The sequence below is a fragment of the Perna viridis genome, chromosome 3, assembly GCF_037379345.1.
Source record: "Perna viridis isolate PV_CMFRI_1.1 ecotype Kerala chromosome 3, ASM3737934v1, whole genome shotgun sequence".
NCBI lineage: Eukaryota > Metazoa > Mollusca > Bivalvia > Mytilida > Mytilidae > Perna > Perna viridis.
In genome coordinates this window covers 16933691-16955914 of record NC_142447.1, presented here as the reverse complement: position 1 = coordinate 16955914, position 22224 = coordinate 16933691, and the positions used below count along the sequence as shown (strand labels likewise).

The 22224-nt window shown below is 33.2% G+C and overlaps 2 protein-coding genes across 6 annotated transcripts in view; one reads left to right on the top strand and one right to left on the bottom strand.

Moving 5' to 3' along the window:
• Nucleotides 1-22224, bottom strand: part of LOC148621221 (uncharacterized) — a 34659-nt gene that overhangs the window by 11322 nt on the left and 1113 nt on the right. The window contains exons 2-10 of one of the 4 annotated variants that reach the window (XM_088575359.1): nucleotides 18322-18425; nucleotides 16022-17025; nucleotides 13638-13842; nucleotides 10705-10868; nucleotides 10026-10325; nucleotides 8213-8738; nucleotides 4659-5346; nucleotides 2245-4442; nucleotides 1245-1536 (exon numbers count right to left, since the gene is read on the bottom strand). In XM_088575359.1, the coding sequence (XP_088431485.1) occupies nucleotides 1245-1536; nucleotides 2245-4442; nucleotides 4659-5346; nucleotides 8213-8738; nucleotides 10026-10325; nucleotides 10705-10868; nucleotides 13638-13842; nucleotides 16022-17004 (5356 nt within the window). In that variant the 5' untranslated portion in view covers nucleotides 17005-17025; nucleotides 18322-18425. Of the gene's footprint in view, nucleotides 1-1244; nucleotides 1537-2244; nucleotides 4443-4658; nucleotides 5347-8212; nucleotides 8739-10025; nucleotides 10326-10704; nucleotides 10869-13637; nucleotides 13843-16021; nucleotides 17026-17492; nucleotides 17512-18321; nucleotides 18506-22224 lie in introns of those variants that run through there. The other 3 variants (XM_088575358.1, XM_088575360.1, XM_088575357.1) reach the window with 3 other exon arrangements.
• LOC148621220 (uncharacterized) overlaps nucleotides 17635-22224 on the top strand; it is a 35574-nt gene continuing 30984 nt past the window's right edge. For both annotated transcript variants that reach the window (XM_088575365.1, XM_088575362.1), the window contains exon 1: nucleotides 17635-17740. The gene's annotated coding sequence lies outside the window, so the exon portion shown is untranslated. The remainder of the gene's footprint in view (nucleotides 17741-22224) is intronic.

The following is a 22224-nucleotide window of genomic DNA, read 5'->3' as shown; positions in this document are numbered from 1 at the left end:
TGCCTGACTATGGTTAACTTTTTCTGGTGTGATGGTTTAACACTTTAGCAAAAAAGATTGTCAAAGTGTCAATTTTTTTTTTGTGTAATTTGGATGTACCATTAGTTAAAAAATTGCTTCGCAGGGTGCAGCTTAATACAATAACAGGAGTCAAACTCTGAACAGTTGGGTCAAGTATGGACACACTAATCAAACTTGACATAGCTTTGAATTTTGATTATGATTAGATATTTGACACAGGGTTAAAATTTGTCCAGAACTGAAGTGGTCACTTGGTGCCCCTTATTCCTAAATGGTTGAAGTTAAAACCTCAAATCATTCAGAGCCTTCCCTGGGTTATGGCAGTTATTCTTTCTTGGCTCAAATCAAAACCCCAATAATAAATACCAGTCTTCCTATGGTGGTATGGCATCTTGAAGTAAAATTTATATGAAAACCATTCATTTTCACTCAAGTTATTGTCCAAACATCTGAAATATGCTTGTTTCAGGCTCCCTTTGTAGCCCTGAATTCCAAACAAATTTGTCTTAACTCCCAAAATCAATCACAGCCTTCTTTTAGTGGTATGGCACGTTGTGAAACAATTTCAAAGCAATCTATTCACTAATAATCAAGTTATTTCTAGGAAAATGCACTTTTCTGTCTAAGTCTTAACCCCCAAAATCAATACCAGTCTGATCATTGTGGTATAAAATATTGTGGAACAACATCATAGACATTCTTATGCTTTTACTGGAGTTATATACATATAGTTAACTTCCATGAAATGTTTGTTTTTGGTCCCTTTTTGCCCCCAATTCTAAAATAGTTGGGGCCATAATCCCCAAAATCAATACCAACCTTCTTCTTGTGGTTAGGAACCTTGTTGCAAAATATTTAATGATCAACCCACTAATATTCAATTTATCACAAGAAAACCAAGTGTCTACGGACAACAACACAGAGGATGATGACAACAGTGCCATACCATTATACAACTGCAAATTGCCATCATATAAAAAATTAAAATCACAAAGTTGCTAAATTTTTAGTGAAAAATACTATTTTGAGAGAATGGAGTTGCATAACAATCAGATCTGCTCAGCTTTTCTTGTTACACAGCAGAACTGTGAATTTCTAAGAGATCATAATGAATAAGCTAAGCAAACATTTAATCCTGACTTTATTCCAGTATTGCAAAGCAAGGAAATGCATCAACAATACAAACAGAAATTAGTTTCCAGCAATAGTAAAAAAAAACTTACCTTGTGATGAAGACCTAGATAATGAAAATCCATCCAAACTTGAAATTGAATGCCTGCTATCATCATCCACCTCTGTTTCAGGCTGAGCAAAAAATGCCTGGTCTAATGATTCAGGTGTCAAAGCCTCTTCAATCATCAATACATGGGGCTCTGGTGAGAGGGAATGGTTGGTAAGGAGTCCTAAGGGCTCTGGGGATAATGACTGGCCTCTATGTATAACTGGAGGCTCAGAAGTCAGGCATTCTTCTTTCATCATTGGCAAGGATTCTGTCCCACCATCAGATTCATCAACCTATTGTTTTTAAGAGAAAATAAATCCAAAGTAAATATGAAGCACTTTTAAAAATATTAACAATGTGATATATTTTGGTTTAGTTATTTTGTCATTGCAATTTAGTTATATTTACAATTAATACCTTTAGAATTGAACTTTCAGCCACTAAATAATTTTCTAAATTAGAAGTTCTAACAATTTGCACTTTCTGACAGTAAAAAGTAGAGTATAATGCAAATACATGTACTAAATGCTTGGCTTTCAGTTGTCAACATGATATAACACTAATGTATGATTTAGTATGAAATTTTATGATTTTCTGGGTTTTTTTTGTTTTTTTTACATTAAAATATCAATAACTAGATTGATTGATGAATTCTTATTGCAGATAAGAAAACTAGACAGTTGATCTGGTGACCTTATTACCCTCACAATCCAAATTATCAAGCTAACAAAAGGCCTTTACTAACTACTTATAAAATGTAATATACTCTTAATCAACCTTGAACTATATTTTATGGTTCAAAAGTCATGTGTTAAAGGGCAAAAAATTTATTGGAATGGTTCTTAAAATATCCTCTGGGAAGTGCAACAGATTGACAGACAGAAGGGAAGAAATGAAAAGTCCTATATAGCTGAGCAGAGCAATACTAATAAAAATTCAATGAAATATATATATATTAATCATATTGTTATTCTACTTACAATGTACTAATTTTAACTTACAAGGTCAAGCAAAGAGATTTCTGGAACCCTATGAACATCTACAGACATTTGTCTACTGAGACTTTTTCTCCTGCCCTGGGCAACTACAGCTTCATCATTAGGGAAAACCTCCTCCTCAACAATATCACCATCAGAGTCACTCATTAGATTACCATGGACTGGTTTATTACTCAAACTTTCTGTACTTTTGTCATATATGACTGAATCAACTTCTTCCTCTGTTGGGCAGTAAGTAACTTCAAAATGATTTGGCAGTTTTGCTGGCAATTCCTGTTGCATTTCTTCATTACTTGAAGTATCCATTCCCTTGGTAGTTACTTGTTCTTCATTTGATACATAGATATGGCTTTCAGTGAGTGAGCTGTCATGTGATTTATCATATGATTTATCATGTGATTTGGTTGTTGTTGGAGAATCAGGACTCTTCACAGCACTAGTTATTTGACTCACTGCATCTTTCACTGTACTTGCAATTAGATTAAGCACTGAATCATTCAATTGCTGGCTAAGGAGACCAGCCATTGGATTTGATGCACTACTTTCTACACTATTTGTCTGATTTACCATCTTTCTGTCAGAATTTTTCTTATCATTAGAAGAGAATCCTGGGCTGCTATCACTTGCCGGATCATTTCTTGATCCATACATTTTAGAGCAGCCAGAGATTTCTGAGCCGAAAATATCTGAAGGTAGCCTTTGTGGAGATACAATTCCAAGTCTATCAATACTCCCTCTTGAGTTCCAAACATCATCTAAGTTTTCAGTAGATTTTTTAACTTCAGGTTCAACAACCGGGACAAGTAAATCAGGACTTTCATTAAAACTTTCTTGCCGAAGTTCTTCAAACAAATCTCTTTTTTTCTCTTTGTTGACTGGCATGTTCCCATCATGCCTGATTTTTTTGTCTTTTGTATCACCTACATTATCTTTATCTTTGCACGCAGTACTCCTACCATTGTTCAAATTATCAGGCTTGTAAACTTGATTTTTTTGTGGCAAGTTTTGGCTTGATACACTGTTACGAGCAGGTTCATTGTTCAATATCTGATGTCTGTGTGAATTAATCATATTTGACTCAGAAGGATAAGAATTCGAGCTTCCCACACTGTTAGCAGTAGAATTTAGCTGAGATCTCTTTGCTGAGCATTCTAATGACATGGAACTTTCATTCACTGACGAAATTTTATTTTCAATGGCATTATTGGTACTCAAAATTGATGATAGATCATTGTATGATGTTGATTGACTAGCACCAGTGGTTGCATTAACAGAACTTCTTACCCCGCTTTCAGGTCCTGATTTCTGCATTTTTTTATAATCAGAATCTAAGTGCTCTCTATCAATCATCCATGTCTGAGTGGAACTCTCCAGTGTTGAAGGTTCTGAATTTAGTTCAGAGTGATAATTTCTAAAGGGAGCTTCAGTATTCAGATTAATTTCACCAGAATCTGTTATATCAGTGCCATTTCTATAATTTTCATGTTTCTCAAAAATGTCTTCTCCTCGTTTGGCTCTTAATGTGTCACATGTCAGTTCAACCTGACTACCAGATTCTCGTAAAAAGGGAAGTTTCATGATTTTCTTCAAATTATATGAAAACTGTTTTCTCTCCTCTTTGAATTTCTCTGACATTTTTAGCCTTGGGTATGAATAAGTTGAATTTCTAGAGACTCCATCTAAATTTTCTCCCCTATCATTACTTAAAAGATGAGAGGTTGACTTGTATTTGTCATAAGTGTCACTGTCATCCCTGTAAGCTAGCATTGGTTCTGAAGCACCGAGTCTGTTGTTTTTAGTTGGCAAGGTCCTAGCAATTCTAGAATTAATTGTTGGCACATCTGTATCCCACAGAATTCCATCAGAAGAAGAATTGAGTCTGCTATTTTTGCCCAATAAATTTCTACATCTTAATGTATTGTTTTGAGGTGCATTATCATCCCACATTATACCTGCTTCAGAAGTGCTGAATCTACCAGTACCGGTATTGCCTGGCAAAATTCTAGATATTGAAACAGTGTTGCCAGGCGAATCAGTGTTACACAAAATTTCATTTTCAGAAGAACTCTTATTGAGTCTTCTATTGCCTGGCAAAGTTCTGGCTCTTGGCGAATAGTTTTGAGGCACGTCTGCTTCCCACATAATCCCATTTTCATCCATTATCTTTTGGAAGGATGAATTATTCTCACTTGGCATAGTTTCTGAAATAAAACAATATTATTTTGAAAAATAAACCCACTGCATCTAGAAATTATTACGATGCAATTCATAATAATGGTTTGTAAAAATAAAATATCACAACATGGAAGTTTTAACATAATGGAAAATCTTGGAAAAACTTAAGAAACATAATCCAGAAGAAAAAAAATTGATACCATAAATTCAGAAATTTATTGAGGTGCTTTATTATTACATACCATCTGTTATTGACAGAACATCAGATAGTGAGTTTTCTCCTCCTGTTCCATGTAATTCATATTGGTCAGAGCTAGGAAACTTATTCTGTGCTCTAGGCAAAGCCTGTCTGTCTGAACTGCATGCTGACTGCTCTACCTTCCTGACTGGCAAACCTTGTCTAGCAGAACTTGAATTAGACCATTCTTGCTGGTTTCTTCCAGGCAGACCTTGCCTGGTAGAACTTGGGTAAGCCCATTCTGGCTGGTTTCTTCCAGGTAGACCTTGTCGGACAGAACCTGAATGAGACCATTCTGGCTGACTTTGTCCAGGAAAACCTTGCCTGGAAGAACTGGAAACTGACCACTCAGGTTGATTTCTGCCAGAAAATTGATGATTAGCACTGAACTGATGTAACTCATAAGGATTTCTACTAGGAAGCACTTGCCTGGAAGAACTTGACTGAGACCATTCAGTTTGTTTCTCTTCAGTTTGCCTTGGTTGAACCTTAAACTGAATTCTTTGTTGTACTTTTTGAGGAAGACCTTGATAATCAGAAGTTGAATAAGATTGAGTAGTGTCATCAACTTGCTGGAGCTGAGTTGGAATACACTTAAATGTGTTTTTGGGCAAGAGACTATCATTCCTTTCATTGTCAAAATATTTGGAATCATCTTGAGCAAACTGTTGTCTCTCTGGATGTTCTACATCCTGAAAAAAAGATAAATATTTATTTGAACATTATTCACTTGTTTTTAAAAAGTAAATCCTGTTTTCTAAATGTGCTGGAGCAAAATTTGGATTTTTAGGGAGAATGAGCAAGGTTTCTTCACTGATTCATTTCTTATTTTCATGGATCTCAAGCCACTTAAAAAATAATGTAGGATGGAGGCATTTCTTTTAATACCTGTATTATTGTCAAACCCATCCAAACCCAACCCTACAAAAACAGTAAGAGTACTTTTTTTACATATTTTTTTGACTAGGGTAGTGGTTTTAACAACAATAGGTGATGGGGCACCTTCAAGGCAAAAGGGAGTCTGAGAACCACAAAACTATTTTTTGTTTGCCTTATTGGTACTTTTGTTTTCCATTTGAATGTTTTTATGTAAAATGGTCAAAAGTTTGTTGTGGATTATTTTTTAGATAAATTCTAGATCTGACCTCTAATCAAGAACACTCTCAGAATCAAAATGGTTGCTCCACAATACAGCAATACACTGGAAAACTTCTCCAAACAGGATTAAAGTATTGAATGAAATGATTTTTGCAATTGAGAAATTAAATCATCAGCTGTACATATCAGGAAACAGGCAAAAACTACTGGTAGAAAAACTGTGAGCAATGCTCAATTATATTTTAATATTTACCCACTAACCCTCATTTGACAACATGCATTTTTTACGTCTACAAACTGCTAAAACAGGATTTGCACAAATCGAATATATAATATATATTCTGTGAAAGTTTCATTGAATTCGTATATCCATAGAGTACAAGGAGTTAAAGACAAAAAATACGTACCACCCCCCTCCGTCCCCATATTCATAAAGGACAAAGTTCATGATTTGCTACATAAAACTTCCAAATTGATTTGGAGCAAGTGAACAATGGATGTATGTAATAAAGGTTCTGAGAAGATTTCATCAAATTCCTTTTAGTGGTGTACGAAGAGTTAGAATAAGAGATTGATATCTCCTTTGTAAAGAAAGGTCAGACATCCCTTTCACTATTTACTCCTGGAACTGGGGAGTATCAAAATGTAAATCCCTCAAGATTTTTACTTTGAAATCAAGTAAGTTTTACCAGATGTTGATAAAATCTGCAAATTTCTGGAAAAACGTATATCTATATAAGCGATCAGCTTTATTTCACAATGAATTCTTATACTCTGGTACTGGGGTACATGTAACTTTTTCTACAATAGTTTGGTTACATTTTAAGATACATTTAATCAGTGGTTGGGAAGGAAATTATGAGAAGGGATCATTTTCAGGATTTTTCAAAGATATTCATTATTTGGAAGGGCCATTTGTTAAGAAACTGTATAATTTTTATTTAGATGAAGGAGCCATTTCCAACCAGAAAGGGCAAATGGCTCATGGCCCATTGCCTTTCCAATCTCTGTTTAATGTTTGTTCTCATAAACTATTGACACAGAAATAAGTTACAAGTAATTCTACTAAAAAACAACAGCGAATTGTAAATATGATAATGTGATTACATGTGAGCATGCAAAATATGAAAAAGGCCATTCAAATTTATTTTTTTGATTCTCAGGCCATTTATCATGCAAAACACTGAAGGAATTTCTTTTTACTCTTTTGTTGACCAAATAAGTGATTAGGCCAGACAAAAAAACATGCCTGTTTAAGGTTACCCTTCCTACCCTATTTTTTCTGCCTGCCTAAGCACATTTTATTGGTATTCTTTATAAAATGCTGCTAAACTGTCAATTTTTAGTTGAGCCCTATTAAAGAAATTATCCCATAAGTGTCTATATAAAATGATTTTACCTACATACCTCATCCTCCCAAGTCAGGGTTTTGAGTCCACTCTCACTCCCTCAAACCCCTTACATCACTCATTCATCTTTAGCGGTATTGTCCAGCCAATTTCGATTGGTTGCTTCCAGAGGTGAGAAGCACCAATGAAAATCGATTTAACATAAAATGTCTATGAAAGGTAAACAATAATATGAGGTAATGGACGATCCGATAGAGTAACTGAAAGTTGTATGATGTCACAAATGATGCAATATGAGCAAAAATGATAACTGTAGATTCTGTTTAGAGTCTTTACTAAAAAAATGACGTTACATGTAGCCACTTTGCAAGTTATATCCAGGAATTTCTATTGCAAGTGATTTGATTGGACTTTGGATCCGGGTTAAATTTAAGTAACTCACCTGATGGCGCTGGACGATACCCGATAAATATGAATGAGTGATGTCAGGGGTTTGAGGGAGCGAGGATGGACTCAAAACCCTGACTTGGGAGGCTGACATACCTTCCCTATTTTTTTCTTCCAATGTACCTTAAACATACATAAATTTTCTCTTGGCATTAATGATGACAGCCAGTATAAAAATGACAAGGAATGTGTTAGTTCAGGCCAAATGAAAAATTATGTGGGTTTCCTATTACCCTAGCCACTTTATTCTTTCAGCTAACTATAGTGTATCCTACAGCTTTTTAGTCATTTTTCAATTAGCATGGTTAAAATCTGTATGTTTCTACTATAGACTCAATGTAAAAAAAATAGTTAAAAACATTTTTACTTACCCCAATTTTTTTAAACGTGTAATTGGAAACATACATGATATTTTTTGGCCTTATTTGTATGGCAATGAAAATGGACAATGAGGCATAAACAAAAGAAACAAGGAATGGCCTTTAAACCAAAAATTACGTTTAGTTGGCCTAAATGCTTACAATCAAAAATAAAAGCCCATCATAAAATCATAAAACAAAAAGTTCCAAAACCAAACAGAAAAGACAATAACAAAAAACACCATGCTTACCTACAACCAAACTAAAGAAAAGGTGACAAGCCATGCTTTTAAATACAGTATAACCTCTAATGGCTCTCCAGTCATTTTGTTGTATGGAATGTAGATTATTTCATCTTCGGAAATTTGAGTTATTTTTTTCGGCTCAGTATCCATGTTTGCCTGATTAAATGACAGTTTCTGTCCTACATAGTTTGGTATATAATCTGAAGGAGATTGTATATCTCCTTCATCAAAATCAGGGGACAGGTTATCTGTTGGAAATGGCACGTATCTTGTAAAGGTATCTGGAGACATTCTTCTATTATGTTCAGGTAAATGCATTTTCAGATTTTCCTCAAGAGCCTCATTGTTTCTATCCAGTCTGTTTCTTGGTGCACTTGCATTGTTTTGATTTTTCTTTCTCATACCATTACCCTTTGGATCTTGTTTACGATGGTTTGGTGACATGTGGCTTTCCCTAGGAGAAATCATCTTGCTGTCATAGTAACCAGAGTCACAAATAGATGGGCTATATGGAATTGAGTTAGCTGATTGGTTCATCCCTCTAATTCCTTGGTAACCATTTTTGCTTTTGACAACAGGGTTTTGTCTATAAAAAAAAATCACTGCAAGTTTCAAAAGCCTTGCTGTATGTCCACTTTCTTTTGCTATGCTATTTCTTTATGATTTTTTTTTTTGTCTATAAAAAAAATTCACCACATTTTTTTTTTCCACATTTGTAAGAATCAGGCAGTGGGTGAAACATGGTATGAAAAAAAACACCATTTTGACAGTATAATTTGACTAATTTCACCATCAAAAGCAAGGAAAAGGACAAGTCTGGTAAATTGAGTTATAATTCATTGGAATGCACAGAAGATAACTCTGTCGAATACCTCATTTTTCTAATATTCTAAAAAAAATCCAGTGATGCAGAAATGGAACAGAGGTCTTTTTAAACAAAGAAATCATCCTTGAGTGAATTATGTTGTCAGATTAGTGGGTTTTTGTTATGCAAGTTTCTGATTTTTCACATTTTCCCTGATTCTTACACATATTTATACTTAAATATCATTTAACCCTGGTATTCTTTGAATTTGACTTCATCAAGAATTACTGAATCTACACTATATACATCATATCATAGGTTTTGTAAAAATAAGACACTTAAATTTTCATTGCGTGAGACACATTCATGTAGATGTATTTACTTATATTGTAATGGATGGATTACCAGATTCCCCAATCAAGATGGCCAAATGACAGTATTTTCAGCACAAACAATAGGCTTAGCAAATATATATATGTTCCATTCATAGGAATTTCATGTGACACCCACATGAAGCTACACACTTAGGGGAGGAAAATGTAAGGGACTGAAATATTCACTTATGTACAAATTGACATTAGAAAAACTTAATGCCAAAAAGCCTATATGATATGCATTTTCCAGAATAATGCTAATTTTTTTTCAAACTAACAGTGCTGATTAAAACGTTAGATTCTCCTAACTTCAGCTGACTAAACTGAAAAAATTGCAAGTACTCAAAAATTTATTGTAAGAATTGGTCAAAATCCCAAAAATTAACACCTACTTGTAAGGCATACCTGTTAACCTTTGGAACAGTTCAGGTGGGTGATTCTCCCCCATTCGAATTGTATCTTGAGAGAGATTTTTTAATTAAAAGCAAATATTTTATGTAAAAATTCAACTATTTGGTATTTTTTTACAAAAAAATATGGTAATTTTAACCAAATGCCTCCCACAAATCTTACATTTTTATGTGGCAGATTCAAATTGTTTTCTTTGATTGTGTCGGGGTATCTCCCCTAGTGTGGGAGGGTTAACAGGTATGGTAAACTTGGAATAATCTTGTCAAGGATCATATACCTGTACCTTTTCAATGGGGAAGGTGATGTTGGATACAAAGATCCTCTTTTAACATCATCTGAATCATCCGACATCTCATCATCTGAATCAATATCCTCCATGCTTGTTTCCAAATCCCTCTTTAACTTCTGAATGTCACTTCTTTTTAATTTCTGGTTCTGGAAGTGGTTTTTCAAGGCATCTAGTTCTTTTTCTGCTCTATCAGCTCTTTCTATTAATTCTGTGATGAACTTCTCTAGTTTTTCTCTTGCAACAGCCTCTTTTTCTGCAGTTGTGGTTAGAAAGGTCTTCAAGGATTGCAACTCACTGCAATATACAAACAATAAGAACAATGTTACAGCTGGTAGTAAGTTAATTTCTATTTTGACAGGGATATTGCTATTTTAGTCAATGTCAGATTGGTTATCAATTTTCACTAACTTGATGAAGCATCGTTAGAAAACTTGAAATCTTAAGCTTCCTATAAAATAAAATTTTATTTATAATGTTGTATGTTGAAACAAGAAAATTACTCAGAAAGGAATATTTTTCAATAAATAATTTCATATTGGCTTAACACAAAGGACTATGATTCCTAATTTTCTTTACAGAATAAAAATTACTCCTCCAAACATTTATTTATTTATGAATAAGTGACACAAAATACACTGCCTACAGTTTTTTAATGATATACCAATCTATTAACCTCTCCTTCTGTAGTAGTAAAGCTGTTTTCTCCACGACTTCCTCTTGCAACTGCTGGATCTGTTCATTGACCTTTTTGGGGTCATCTGACTCCATCACAGATTGTAACTCCTGTCTAACACTAGCTAGTTCCTCTTCCTTCTGTCTCAATATCTGATGTAAGATCTAAAGTAAAAAAAAACATGAAAGTTTATAGTTTATATGCAATTTTGTATTGGTTTCTGAGTTCAATCTAACCTGTACAATGCTATTAAGTGTAAGTTTTTGTAAGAATCAGGGAAAAATCAGAAACATAAATGTCAAAACCCCACCGATTTGACAATATAATTTCACTTAACAAAGCTTTTTCTATTTAAAAAAAAAACATTATCTCTGTATCACTTGATTTGCTCAAGAATTTTGCAATAAAATGTTAGAAAAATGAGTTTTTTGACAGAGTTATCCTTGAAATGTTCATTTTCAGTGCATTTCAGTGAAATTGTAACTCAATTTACCAAAATGGTATGGAATATCTTGCCTTTTCCTTAAAAGCTTGATTCTGGTGGTGCAAATTGTCAAATTAAACTTTTAAAATGGTGGTTTTTTTTCCTACCATGTTTCACCAACTACCTGATTCTTACAGAGACTGACACTTAAAACAATTCCCAGATCACATACCCTCTCTTGTCTGTATCAAAGGTGCCTTTTTACCCACTATTATACTATCAATACAATTAGTAATGGTTTTAATATGACAGGACCTACTTCAAAATGTTCCCTTAAGCTTGGTGTGGGCTAATAAAATTTCTATTGTGATTGTAAAGAACTATAAATATTGGCTCCAAAAATTTAAGGTTGTGAGTTACAAAGCTAGTTAAAGCTGTTGGCTACCAAGCCAATGTTTGAGCTGTGTCTCAGCTACCAAGCCAAAATTGCAGCTGTGGCATAGCAAGCCAAAATATAAGCTGAGGGCTACCAAGCTAAAATACTACATGTATCTTCTTCCTCATTATTTTTCTAGAGAAAAGCATCCAAATCACATTTTGAGGACAATAAATAAGACAAAATAATATTACTACCTACTTTACTGAATTTCTCGTAAGAGTAATCAAGGGAATCAAGGTTATAGCGGTAATCAAATAATAATCAATGGAACCAAGGTTATAGCGGTAATCAAATAATAATCAAGGGAACCAAGGTTATAGCGGTAATCAAATAATATAATCCAGGGACAAAGACCAGACATGGAAAACAGACAAACACAACAGAGAACATGAAATAACTAAAATCATACATACAAAGTAACAAAAGCAAATGAGCAACTCGGACTCCACCATAAACTGGGAGCATGGACCAGGTGCACCAGTAGGGTAAGCATCCTCTGCTTTTCTAGAAACACCCACAGAGTTGCTCATAAAAAGTCAAGTCCGGGGTAAACAAACAAGAAAAGGAAAACTATGTCACGTTGAACAAATCAGTGTTCATGGTGCAGATGGATACACCATAACGATCCACGAGTTCATGATGACAACCATCTGTAAAAATGCCTAAGATCCAAGAAACTAACTTTGAATGGCTGAGTTAAACACTTAAAAAAAGATTATATATTTAAGTAGCTGTCTTTGTAAGAATCATGCAAAATCTGAAAAATGTGATACACCCCAAAAAAGGCTACATATTTTTATTTTTTTAATAAAGTCGTTTTATGGGTCTATACTATGAAATGAGTAATTATTCATTCAAATCTGCCTGCTCTTAGGAGATAATCAAGATTGAAAATCCAGTAGATTCTATTGTATTTGAGCGTCATTTACAGAGTTATTTCCCTTAATTTTGAAATTTACAGTGCATTCTATATAATTTTTATCCCCTAAGAGCACGGGTAATATGAAAAACCACTTTTATTTTCTGTTTACTATGACATTTCAAACAAAATATCAAAAATTAAAATATGTAGGTTTTTTACCCATGAATCACATTTTGCATGATCCTTAGCTGGAGTGCTTCTTAATACCTGTAGATAATGTTGTTCTTATAAGTTACATGTATATTTCACATCTTCATACTAGTGCATGAATCTAGTAATATTTTGAACTTTAAAAGTTTGAAAGTTTTTGAAGTATTAAAGTTTACATTTAAAAATGCTTATCCATGAACTAATCCAAACCCTCAGTCAAAAAACTGATTTGTTTTGAACAGACAGGTTCAATTGTTGTAAATGTAATATTTTTGTAATTGCTAATTTTCATAGATTCAGTCAACTTAACATATTTTCGGATATTAATTTACATCATTTTGAAAAATGTGTAATGTTTTAGTACAAAGAATCAATTTTGCAGGTGATATTTTGTAACTTTTTTGCCAATCAAAAAAAATAAGGATGATTACTATGTTTACAGTATTAAAACAACTAACCAACATTTTAAAGAACAGGTATTAGTATTCTTTTTGTCACAATGATTGCAAAAATAAGTAGAAAATTATCCGCCTGTTCGGTCAACTGCAACTACTCCCATATAAACCAGTTTAACATAAAGATGTTCACTGGTCTATTTAATAATAAGAAGGATTTCTGAAGGTTGTGAAATCTTTAAGATCTTTCATGCTAGATAAATATAAGAAGAAAAAATAGATGTGCTTGTTTTTGAAATTCAAGCATTTGAAATTTTGGTGGGAAAAGGATTTCTCTAGATTTTCCATACGTTTTGTCTTAGTAGGTTTCATCTATCAAAACCACTGAAGAAACAACAAGGATTACATGAAAACTTCCCATATAACATTTTAAAGTGTGTTGAATGAAATTTGCAAGAAAAAGGAGGTTCACTGGGCAAAACATATTTATGCTATGAAATGAATAAAACCATTGGAGTCAGAAAATCTGACAAAAATGGTTGAACATGACCAGTGAACATCCTAATGTAGTAAACATTATTACAATTTCTATCCAATACGAACCTGGCTGTGCTCGTCAGCCTGTTCAGTCAGCTGCCGAGATTCCCATACCAGTCTCTCATTCAGTTCCTTCATCCTCCTCAGTTCTACTTCAGCTTCTTTAAGTTGTGTGTCTCTCTGCTTTAACAGATCTTTTAACTTAGTTGTGCCCTGGTTGGCAGTATTATAGAGCTCAACACTGTCTGATAAAATCTTGTCCTGTTCCATTCTAGGAGAGAAAAAAACATGAAATTGCATGTTGCATCTATATAAATCTATGTACCAAAACTGAAATCAATTACAATGAAAGTACTATTGTTCGTGGGTTACCAATTTTAGTGGTTTTCTTGGGTAGGCCATACCACGAAATTTGGAGATGAATACTGAAAACTCAAAACCACGAATTCAAGAGTCTATGAACTTGTGTTTCTTCCAAAATCCAGGAAAATTAAGGTATGTTCACAGTAATTCATTGGGATTCAAGAAAATTTTGACCAAATTCAGACAGACCTGACTGCGAGATGTACATGATGATTCCAGTCACTCGTTGCATGGGGGTATAAAAAAATTTCAAGTCACATAAACATCTTGATTAAACTTGATCATAAATAAAGAGCATCTGTCTATACTCTACTGGGCAACTTTCTATAAACCTGTACATTTTCATATGACTAATCATGTGCAATATCCTAAGGCCTCTTTATTTCCATTTCTATGCATTTTGAATTATTGTGAACAAAAAAACTGCATTAACTGAGAAAAAATTGAATCCCAGAGGTGTAGGATACAGACATGTTTCATTGATCAACAACTCGTGAGGTCAAAGTTTGAATATGAAATGCATATCTAACTCAGGCCAAATTAAAAAAGATGTATGTTTCCTATTACTTTAAACATCTTAATTTTTTCATCTGAAATTAGTGCACCCTAATTTTTTTTTTCATTTTTCAACAAGCACTGTTAAAGTCAGAATGTTTCTCCCACAGACTCAACATAAAATAAATTGTAACATTTTCAAAAAATCTACCTACCTACATTGTACATACCTAACTTTTATTTTTCTTAGATGCAATTGGAAATACACAAAATGATTTTGGCCTTACACAATGTTACAAGTGAAAATTTATGTTTGGTACAATAATTGAAAGGAATACATGTTTAAATTTAACTGCTCTTCAAAATAAGTACATGTATGTTAGCCGGTACATTAATATTTGCTTTTTCTATCTAATTTTCAATCAGAGCGAAATGATGATCAATCTACATGTATGTATAAAACCTGTATACAAGTAAAATCAAACAAGTTCATTACTGTTTTCATGATACAAACACCATTCTAAAATTAATATGAGGCAGGTATAACCTGAAAGAGGATGAAGTTGAATACAATGATATTTTTTTTTAATAACTATGCCTTTTAATTACAGCCTTACATCAACTAAGATTTATTCTTTGTCATAATTCAACGAAACTTTAAGATGTAATCAATGAACAGATTAACATTTTTGTTAAAGATAAGAGACTAGTGATGATCTCTTACTCTGTGTTACAGACTGACTTTTTGTATCGCGCTAGAACTCTAACAAATAGGCTTCTGGAACAGGGTTATGTTGCTACAAGATTGAAGTCATTACTACAAAAGTTTTATGGTCATCATCATGAACTCGTGGATCGTTATGGTGTATCCATCAGCACCATGAAAACTGATTTATTCAACGGGTCATAGTTTTTCTTTCCTCGTTTGTCTACCCCGGACTTGACTTTTTATGAGCAACTCAGCGGGTGTTTCTAGAAAAGCAGAGGACGCTTACCCTACCGGTGCACCTGGTCCATGCTCCCAGTTTTTAGTGGAATCCGAGTTGCTCATTTACTTTTGTTATTTTGTATGTATGATTTTAGTTACTTTATGTTCCTTGTTGTGTATGTCTGTTTTCCATGTCTGGTCTTTGTCCCTGGATTACATTCTTTTGATTACTGCTATAACATTGGTTCCCTTGATTACTCTTACAGGTTAACTTCCTGTCAGACTGAAATTGTTCTCTCAATGCTTCTAAGGTCAAAGGTAAAAATTCTTACTGATTACTGTTATGAGGACTTTGTCCTCTATAAATACTCATGACCACTTCACATTTACTTTTAAGAGAAACTGATTTAAGGAGATAGACCTAGGGTATGGGACATTACTCTTGAAATCAGTGATATGTTTGTATCATATTCATTACACCAAAGCATTTCCAGCTTTTCTTTGAAACAAAATGAAATCAGTTAAAAAAAGTTACTTTGATGCTTACATGAGATTGATGTGAAATGGTGAATACAAACATTCCAATTAGTAAGAGTTGTGTCCCTTACCCTAGGGAAGTGTCTACTTCCTTAAAAAAATAAATACCATTAATAATTTAACTTACTTAATGCTCTCTAGTTCCGTATTGAGTTTTCTAACTTGATTTTCTTTCATTTCCAATGTTTTCCTCAGGAGCCCACTATCCATCTGCACCTTTTCTATTAAATTTTCTCTTTCATTTTCCAAATTCTTTTGTTCATGCTCCAACTGGTGTAAACATCTCTCTGCTTCCTGCAACTTTTCATCCTTCTGTTTTAAATCTTCTGTAGTCTTTTGCTTTAAATAAGCTAATTCATTTGTCACAGCATTTAGCGCTTGTTGTTTCGCATCAAGTTCTTCAACTAACTTTTTATTGCCAAAATCTGCATTTTTGAAGAGATCTTCCACTTCTTTCATTAACTTTTCCTTATCGCTGCGTAACTTTTCTACATTTTGGTTAGCACTTGTTAGCAATCTTTCTTTATGTTGAAGACTGTCAACCAGATTTTGAATAATATTCTGCTGATTGTTGAATCTTTCCTCTGCTGCGATCTCAACTCCATTAATTACATCCTCAGCATTGTACAAAGCATCTGAAGATTGCCAAATATTTTTACGAGAGTTCATAACATCTTTGTTTAATTTGTCCAGTGTGCTGTTTAAGGGGTCGTAACTATGACTTCTATACATACTTGGCATGCTCCTTTTATTCCGCTCAAATTCTCTTGCACTTTCCAACTGCCTTTCCAACATCCTTGCATCTTCTCTGTAGCTTTGTATAACTGGTAAGTCCTGTTCATAACTCTCAGAACTTGTTAGCGATTGACGACTATCATAGCTTGATGACCACTGCCGACTAAGATTCTCCTTATTAGCAGTTCTTTTTTTGGAGTTATGTCCCTTGTGATCAAATATAGTTGTTCTTGTTCTAGGTTTTACACATCCAACTTTAAATGCATGTTCTGCATTGAGGTGGAGTTTTAAATCACGGAGAGATGTGAATTTCCTGCTGTCCCCACATTTTGGACAGCGGTATGGAATAATATCCTTGAGGAAATCAGTATCCATTTCTGGCTTCTTAATTGTTATCTGAAAAATAATGCACTTTATCAGAATAAATTCTAAAACAAATCTCTGTGTTTAGCCCATAAAAACGTGTTGCTCTGGGTAAATGTCAATCATATGCAAAATTCAGGGTTGGAAACAATCACATGGACAACTCATTAATTCTGCAGATTACTCAATAACAAATATATAACATTATTTCTAATTTGAAATGAAAAAAAAAACATTTGGAATTTAAATTACAAGTGCATGTAAACTAACATTAAATTTAAGTTTTTAAAACTTATGTAGCATGTGTGGAAGTCAAAACAAATTATTATCACTATGTATATTTGCAACAGCAAAGTATGATGCACTAATTGAATGACAAAACAGTTACACATAATTTAAAAGAATCTCCTGCTACAGTCACAGAGAGCCAATGTTCTACTAATTAATCTAACAGAAAAAGTAATGGTATTCAAAAGAGCTGTGTTTCAACATATTTTTACCTATGTGAGGAAGCCCCCTACAACTCTTTGTGTTATTTTTTCAATGTGACTATGCTTTCAATATATACATTTACTTAATGTAGAAAACCACAAATTGTATCAAGTCCAGGAAACAAGTTCATGTTAAAATATCCTTTACAAATGATCCTGAAGGTTTATTATACATTGTAGCTGTTTAAAACATAAAAATGATCTGGAATTCACAAATGGCCAACAAATTGGATATTAACTTGCACCCTTACTAACATGTAAGAAAATATTACCCGTATTGGTTAAAATCTTTTTCTTCCTTGGTTTTATTTTATTTCTGATTTCATTCTTATTTTGTGGTTTTTCTCATTACATCATATGTAACACTGGGCTAAGGTAGGACTTCATCCCTCGATCATTATGCAGATGTTATGAACATAAAGTTTCATGTCAAAAGCTATTTTACATGTACATATACATGTATATAAATGTGGCATAACATATTCATAGGGTTAACATGACATTTATGCACTCTCGACTTGAACAAATCATTAATACAAAATTTATGACTGTAATATCACACTGATTCCTTGAGAAAAACATATCATGATTCACACTACCAAACTTAGAATAATAGTTCTTACCATACATGTATTTATGATCCAAAGATCACCATTGTTTTTCGTTTTTTGTACTTGCCCTACTTTTGTGTTTTTTCTTATTACAAATATACATGTACAATATCAACATTAAGCTGAGGTAAGAACTATAAAGTTAACATGCAGTTTTTGTGAAAAAAATTCAATACATTGATTGTATTTTGTGAACATAAGAAAAACAGTACATGTATACATCTTACCACATTTTATGCCCCAAAGACAGCAGTCCCATCATCATTATCATATATTTATCCTTCAACTTCTTTCACTTTTATCGTACAAAAAAGTACAAGTAATCTTCTATCTTGAAATAAGTATATGAAAGAAAATAGTTCAATAAACCAATTATTTGTATATTTGTCCCCACACAATTTTCGGTAACAGGTGGTAAAGAGTGTGTCATAACAATATTGATTTTCAATCTATAAGTAATTGTACTGTTACACTTCATAACATAAATAATAGATTGCTTCATCTGTTATCTGATTTCTTGATGGGTATTTATTGTCTTGGGCTTTAAAAGTTCATATGGAGAATTAAGTAAAATAACATATGACTTTACTTAAGGTGTACTGGATGTAAGGGTACCATACCAACTGACTAAAGGTTAAATTTACTATATATTATTTAAATTAAATGCATAGTTGACATTTTGCTTCTTTTTCATTCCTAATGCTAATACATGTACAATACATATTATAACATCTCAAGTTAACAACTAACTTCAGGAGATTGGGGGTGGGGGGGGGGGGGGGTAATACACAACAACCCTATCCTCTTTTTAAATGTTTATAAGTCCAGCTAGATAACATTGAGATGGAAACTATCCCTAAGGACCTTGTTATAGCCTAAATTAAATAAATTATGAATGTTTTGGAGGATCAAAATTATACAGAAAATTTAAGTTGATCTACCCTCTTGCAAAATACCAAAAGGCTACACCAAATGACAACAAATTTACAGCCTAAACATGAATCTGTACTGCAAAAACATTAATTTGACCTTGAGGTCCCAAAGTTCGAAGTCAAAGTTCATCAACCATGGTATGCAATAAATTGTCTTGAGCTGATCTACCCACGTGTCATGTCATGCCTCATACTACAAGACAAAAAAGTTACAGCCATGACACGATTTGTTACAGATGGACTGACACATGGACAGACGGACAGAGTGATTACTATAGGGCATCCTCCACATAGTAGCGGAAGCCTTAATTACAATGATTGCATGAGGTTGAAATTAGGATGTTGGGACAATGCTAAATACATTGAAAATTTCAATTGGAAATTCTTATCTTAATGGAATATTTTCAGCTTGTATGGACTTGATCATCAATTTGATGATCATACGTCACTTTAATTCCAATCACTTCCATAAGTTAACTGTAGAAAAATCAGAAAACAATTGAAAACAAAAGGATGCTTTCTTTCATGAAAAAAAAACTAAGCACTAAATATTCTTTCAGTCTGATGTGATAACAATGGAGTTGAAAGATGCAAGATCTGTGATATACCATAAGCATGATAAGACATCCATCAAATACAGATTCTGTATTATCAAAAATATTTTAAAGCAGTTTTTAGCATGACATGGGTTGTGTCCTCATTGTATGACTTATATGATGTTCCGTTATTCTCAACCCTGCATGGTAAGAATTGGGATTGATTTTACATGTGATGAGGACATAACTTTTTGTAGATTTAAACTGGTCTGGAGCTGGCAGGTCAGTTAACTGGTCTGGAGCTGGCATGTCAGTAAACTGGTCTGGAGCTGGCATGTCAGTAAACTGCTAGTAGTTCTTGGTTTGTTTTGTTCATTATTTGTTTACATTTGAGTAATTTATATTCAGTTTCTTTATTTCCATTGTAACAAGGAACTCAGACCTTTTTGAACTGAGTTTTAGGTGTGTTTAATTGTGTCATATTTTTTCCACAGTGGCCAGATTTTAAAAGAGAAAGATTGTGATAATGCCAAAGTACTTTAACCCTGCCAAAATTTTTTGCGCCTGTTCCAAGTCACGAATTTCTGGCTTCTGTATGTCTTGTTTCAATTTTCACCTGTAGTTTATTTTTTGTGTTAGGGGCAACTCTTCCTCTGTACCAGTGTATAATGATGTTTTGGGGCCAACTGCAGCCTGCACTGTGGTACAAGGATTTCATTGAAGACCAATGGGTGGCCTTTGTCTGACATTTTCATCTTGGTGGGCGTTTTGTCTCTTCGACATATACACCATACCTATTCTCGTTATATCTATAAAAAAAATATGAAGAGGCCAGGAATAATGAGATCAAATAAGAACATATTTCTAAAATACTTCAAAAGAAACTTAGTAAAACTGTAATTTTGAAGGATAAGGACTCAATGCAACTTCTAATACTTTATAAATTCTGAGGAGCGAAGTACAAATGTAACAGTCTTCACAAGAAGACCTGGAAATGAATTTCAAAGCACATAAATGCAAAACATTTATTTTTTTTGTATATGAATAAACACTTAATAGTCACAATATACATAATATACCAAAAAACAGAATGCTGAAAATATCAAGGTGCATCAAAGTGAATTATATTCACTTATCAGTGCCCTGACATCATTGTATACAGATGTTTGCAGTAATGTATTAAGTAGCAGTCTTTTTTAAAAAAAAATCAGACAGAAGGTGATTCATGCATGTCAAAAAAACCCAACAAATTCAGTTTTATTTCTTGTTCAGGCACAGTAACTGATCATGTAACCAGTCTTAGTTTTTCATTTGGTAGTTGTGCTTTTGAGATAAAAATTATATAGATTGTACATGACATTTGCACTTTGCAAGAATTATCTTTCTTCATTTGGCTTCATTTGGTCGCTTTAAGTGGGAGATAAATGTATGATTTTCTAAAAAGTGCAAATCTGAATGCAGAAAAGGTTGTTTTTGTGTGAAAATATAGCCTATGTAGACTGAAAAAGCATAGTTTGTTTGGTGGGTTTTTCCACACCATGAATCACCTTACCATTGACATTGTCTGAACTTTATATGGACTGTTACTTAAACACATCAGCCATCTAGAGTTATCTACAAAATCTAAAATATATTCTGTAGCAACATTTAATTTTCATAAGGTTAAATTCCTTTGGTAAAACATGTAAAAACTTACTTCATATACAAAAATGTAGATTAATTTTCATGGTTTTAACATTGGAAATACATGTATATTATTAAAATGATGGCTAAACAAATTTGGATATTAAATCATAATTCTTATCCACAAAATAAACAAAGATAAAAAATAATCCCCAACAATAAGTTCAGTTTGAACAACTGGTATTCTAACCATATATGACAACCCAAGTATAAGTCTTACCCCTAGGAGTTGACTGGGCAGTGGTTCAGGGTAGGAAAATTTGACACAAAGGGCAATATTACCAGAAAGCTTGTAAAGTACATTTGTAAGTATTCTTAATGCATGAAATGAGTAAAGCCAGAAATCACTGGTAAGGTCCTCATTAATCAAAAATTATAAGACCACATTCATCTGTATTAGAAACCAAGGGGGTGAATTTTGTTTCAAAACACATTTTTAGGCAGTATTTTCCTACAAATATCAAATTACTATAACATTTTATAGAAAATATGAAAAATAAAAATATGAAGGCTTTCCAACCAAGAATCACATTTTACATGACTTTCTGTCTTAAGTACTACTTAATTCATAGTCGATAAATTTCAAGGAGTACAAATGCAATAGTCCCTATAGCCAAAACAAAATCCACAATTACATGTAAAAATTGACCTTTTGAATAAACTAAATGTGTCCGCTCAACACAAATGCCCCCACCTGCAGTACAATTTTCATAGTTCAGGGGGCATTACTCCATCAAAAATCAGAAAACTGGAATAGTACTCAACATCTGTGCGTGTAACTCATCAATATAAACTTGTATACCACACATCACTTAATTTTCTCAAATTCAAGAACTGGAACAAAACTCCAAATTCAATCTGTAATTTATCAATTTATACCTGTCTACAAAAAAAAGTTCAATATCTCAAGATTTAAGAAAAAAGTCTGGAAAACTGGTCATAATGGTAATTTTCTTATGTAACTGGGCACAACTCCATC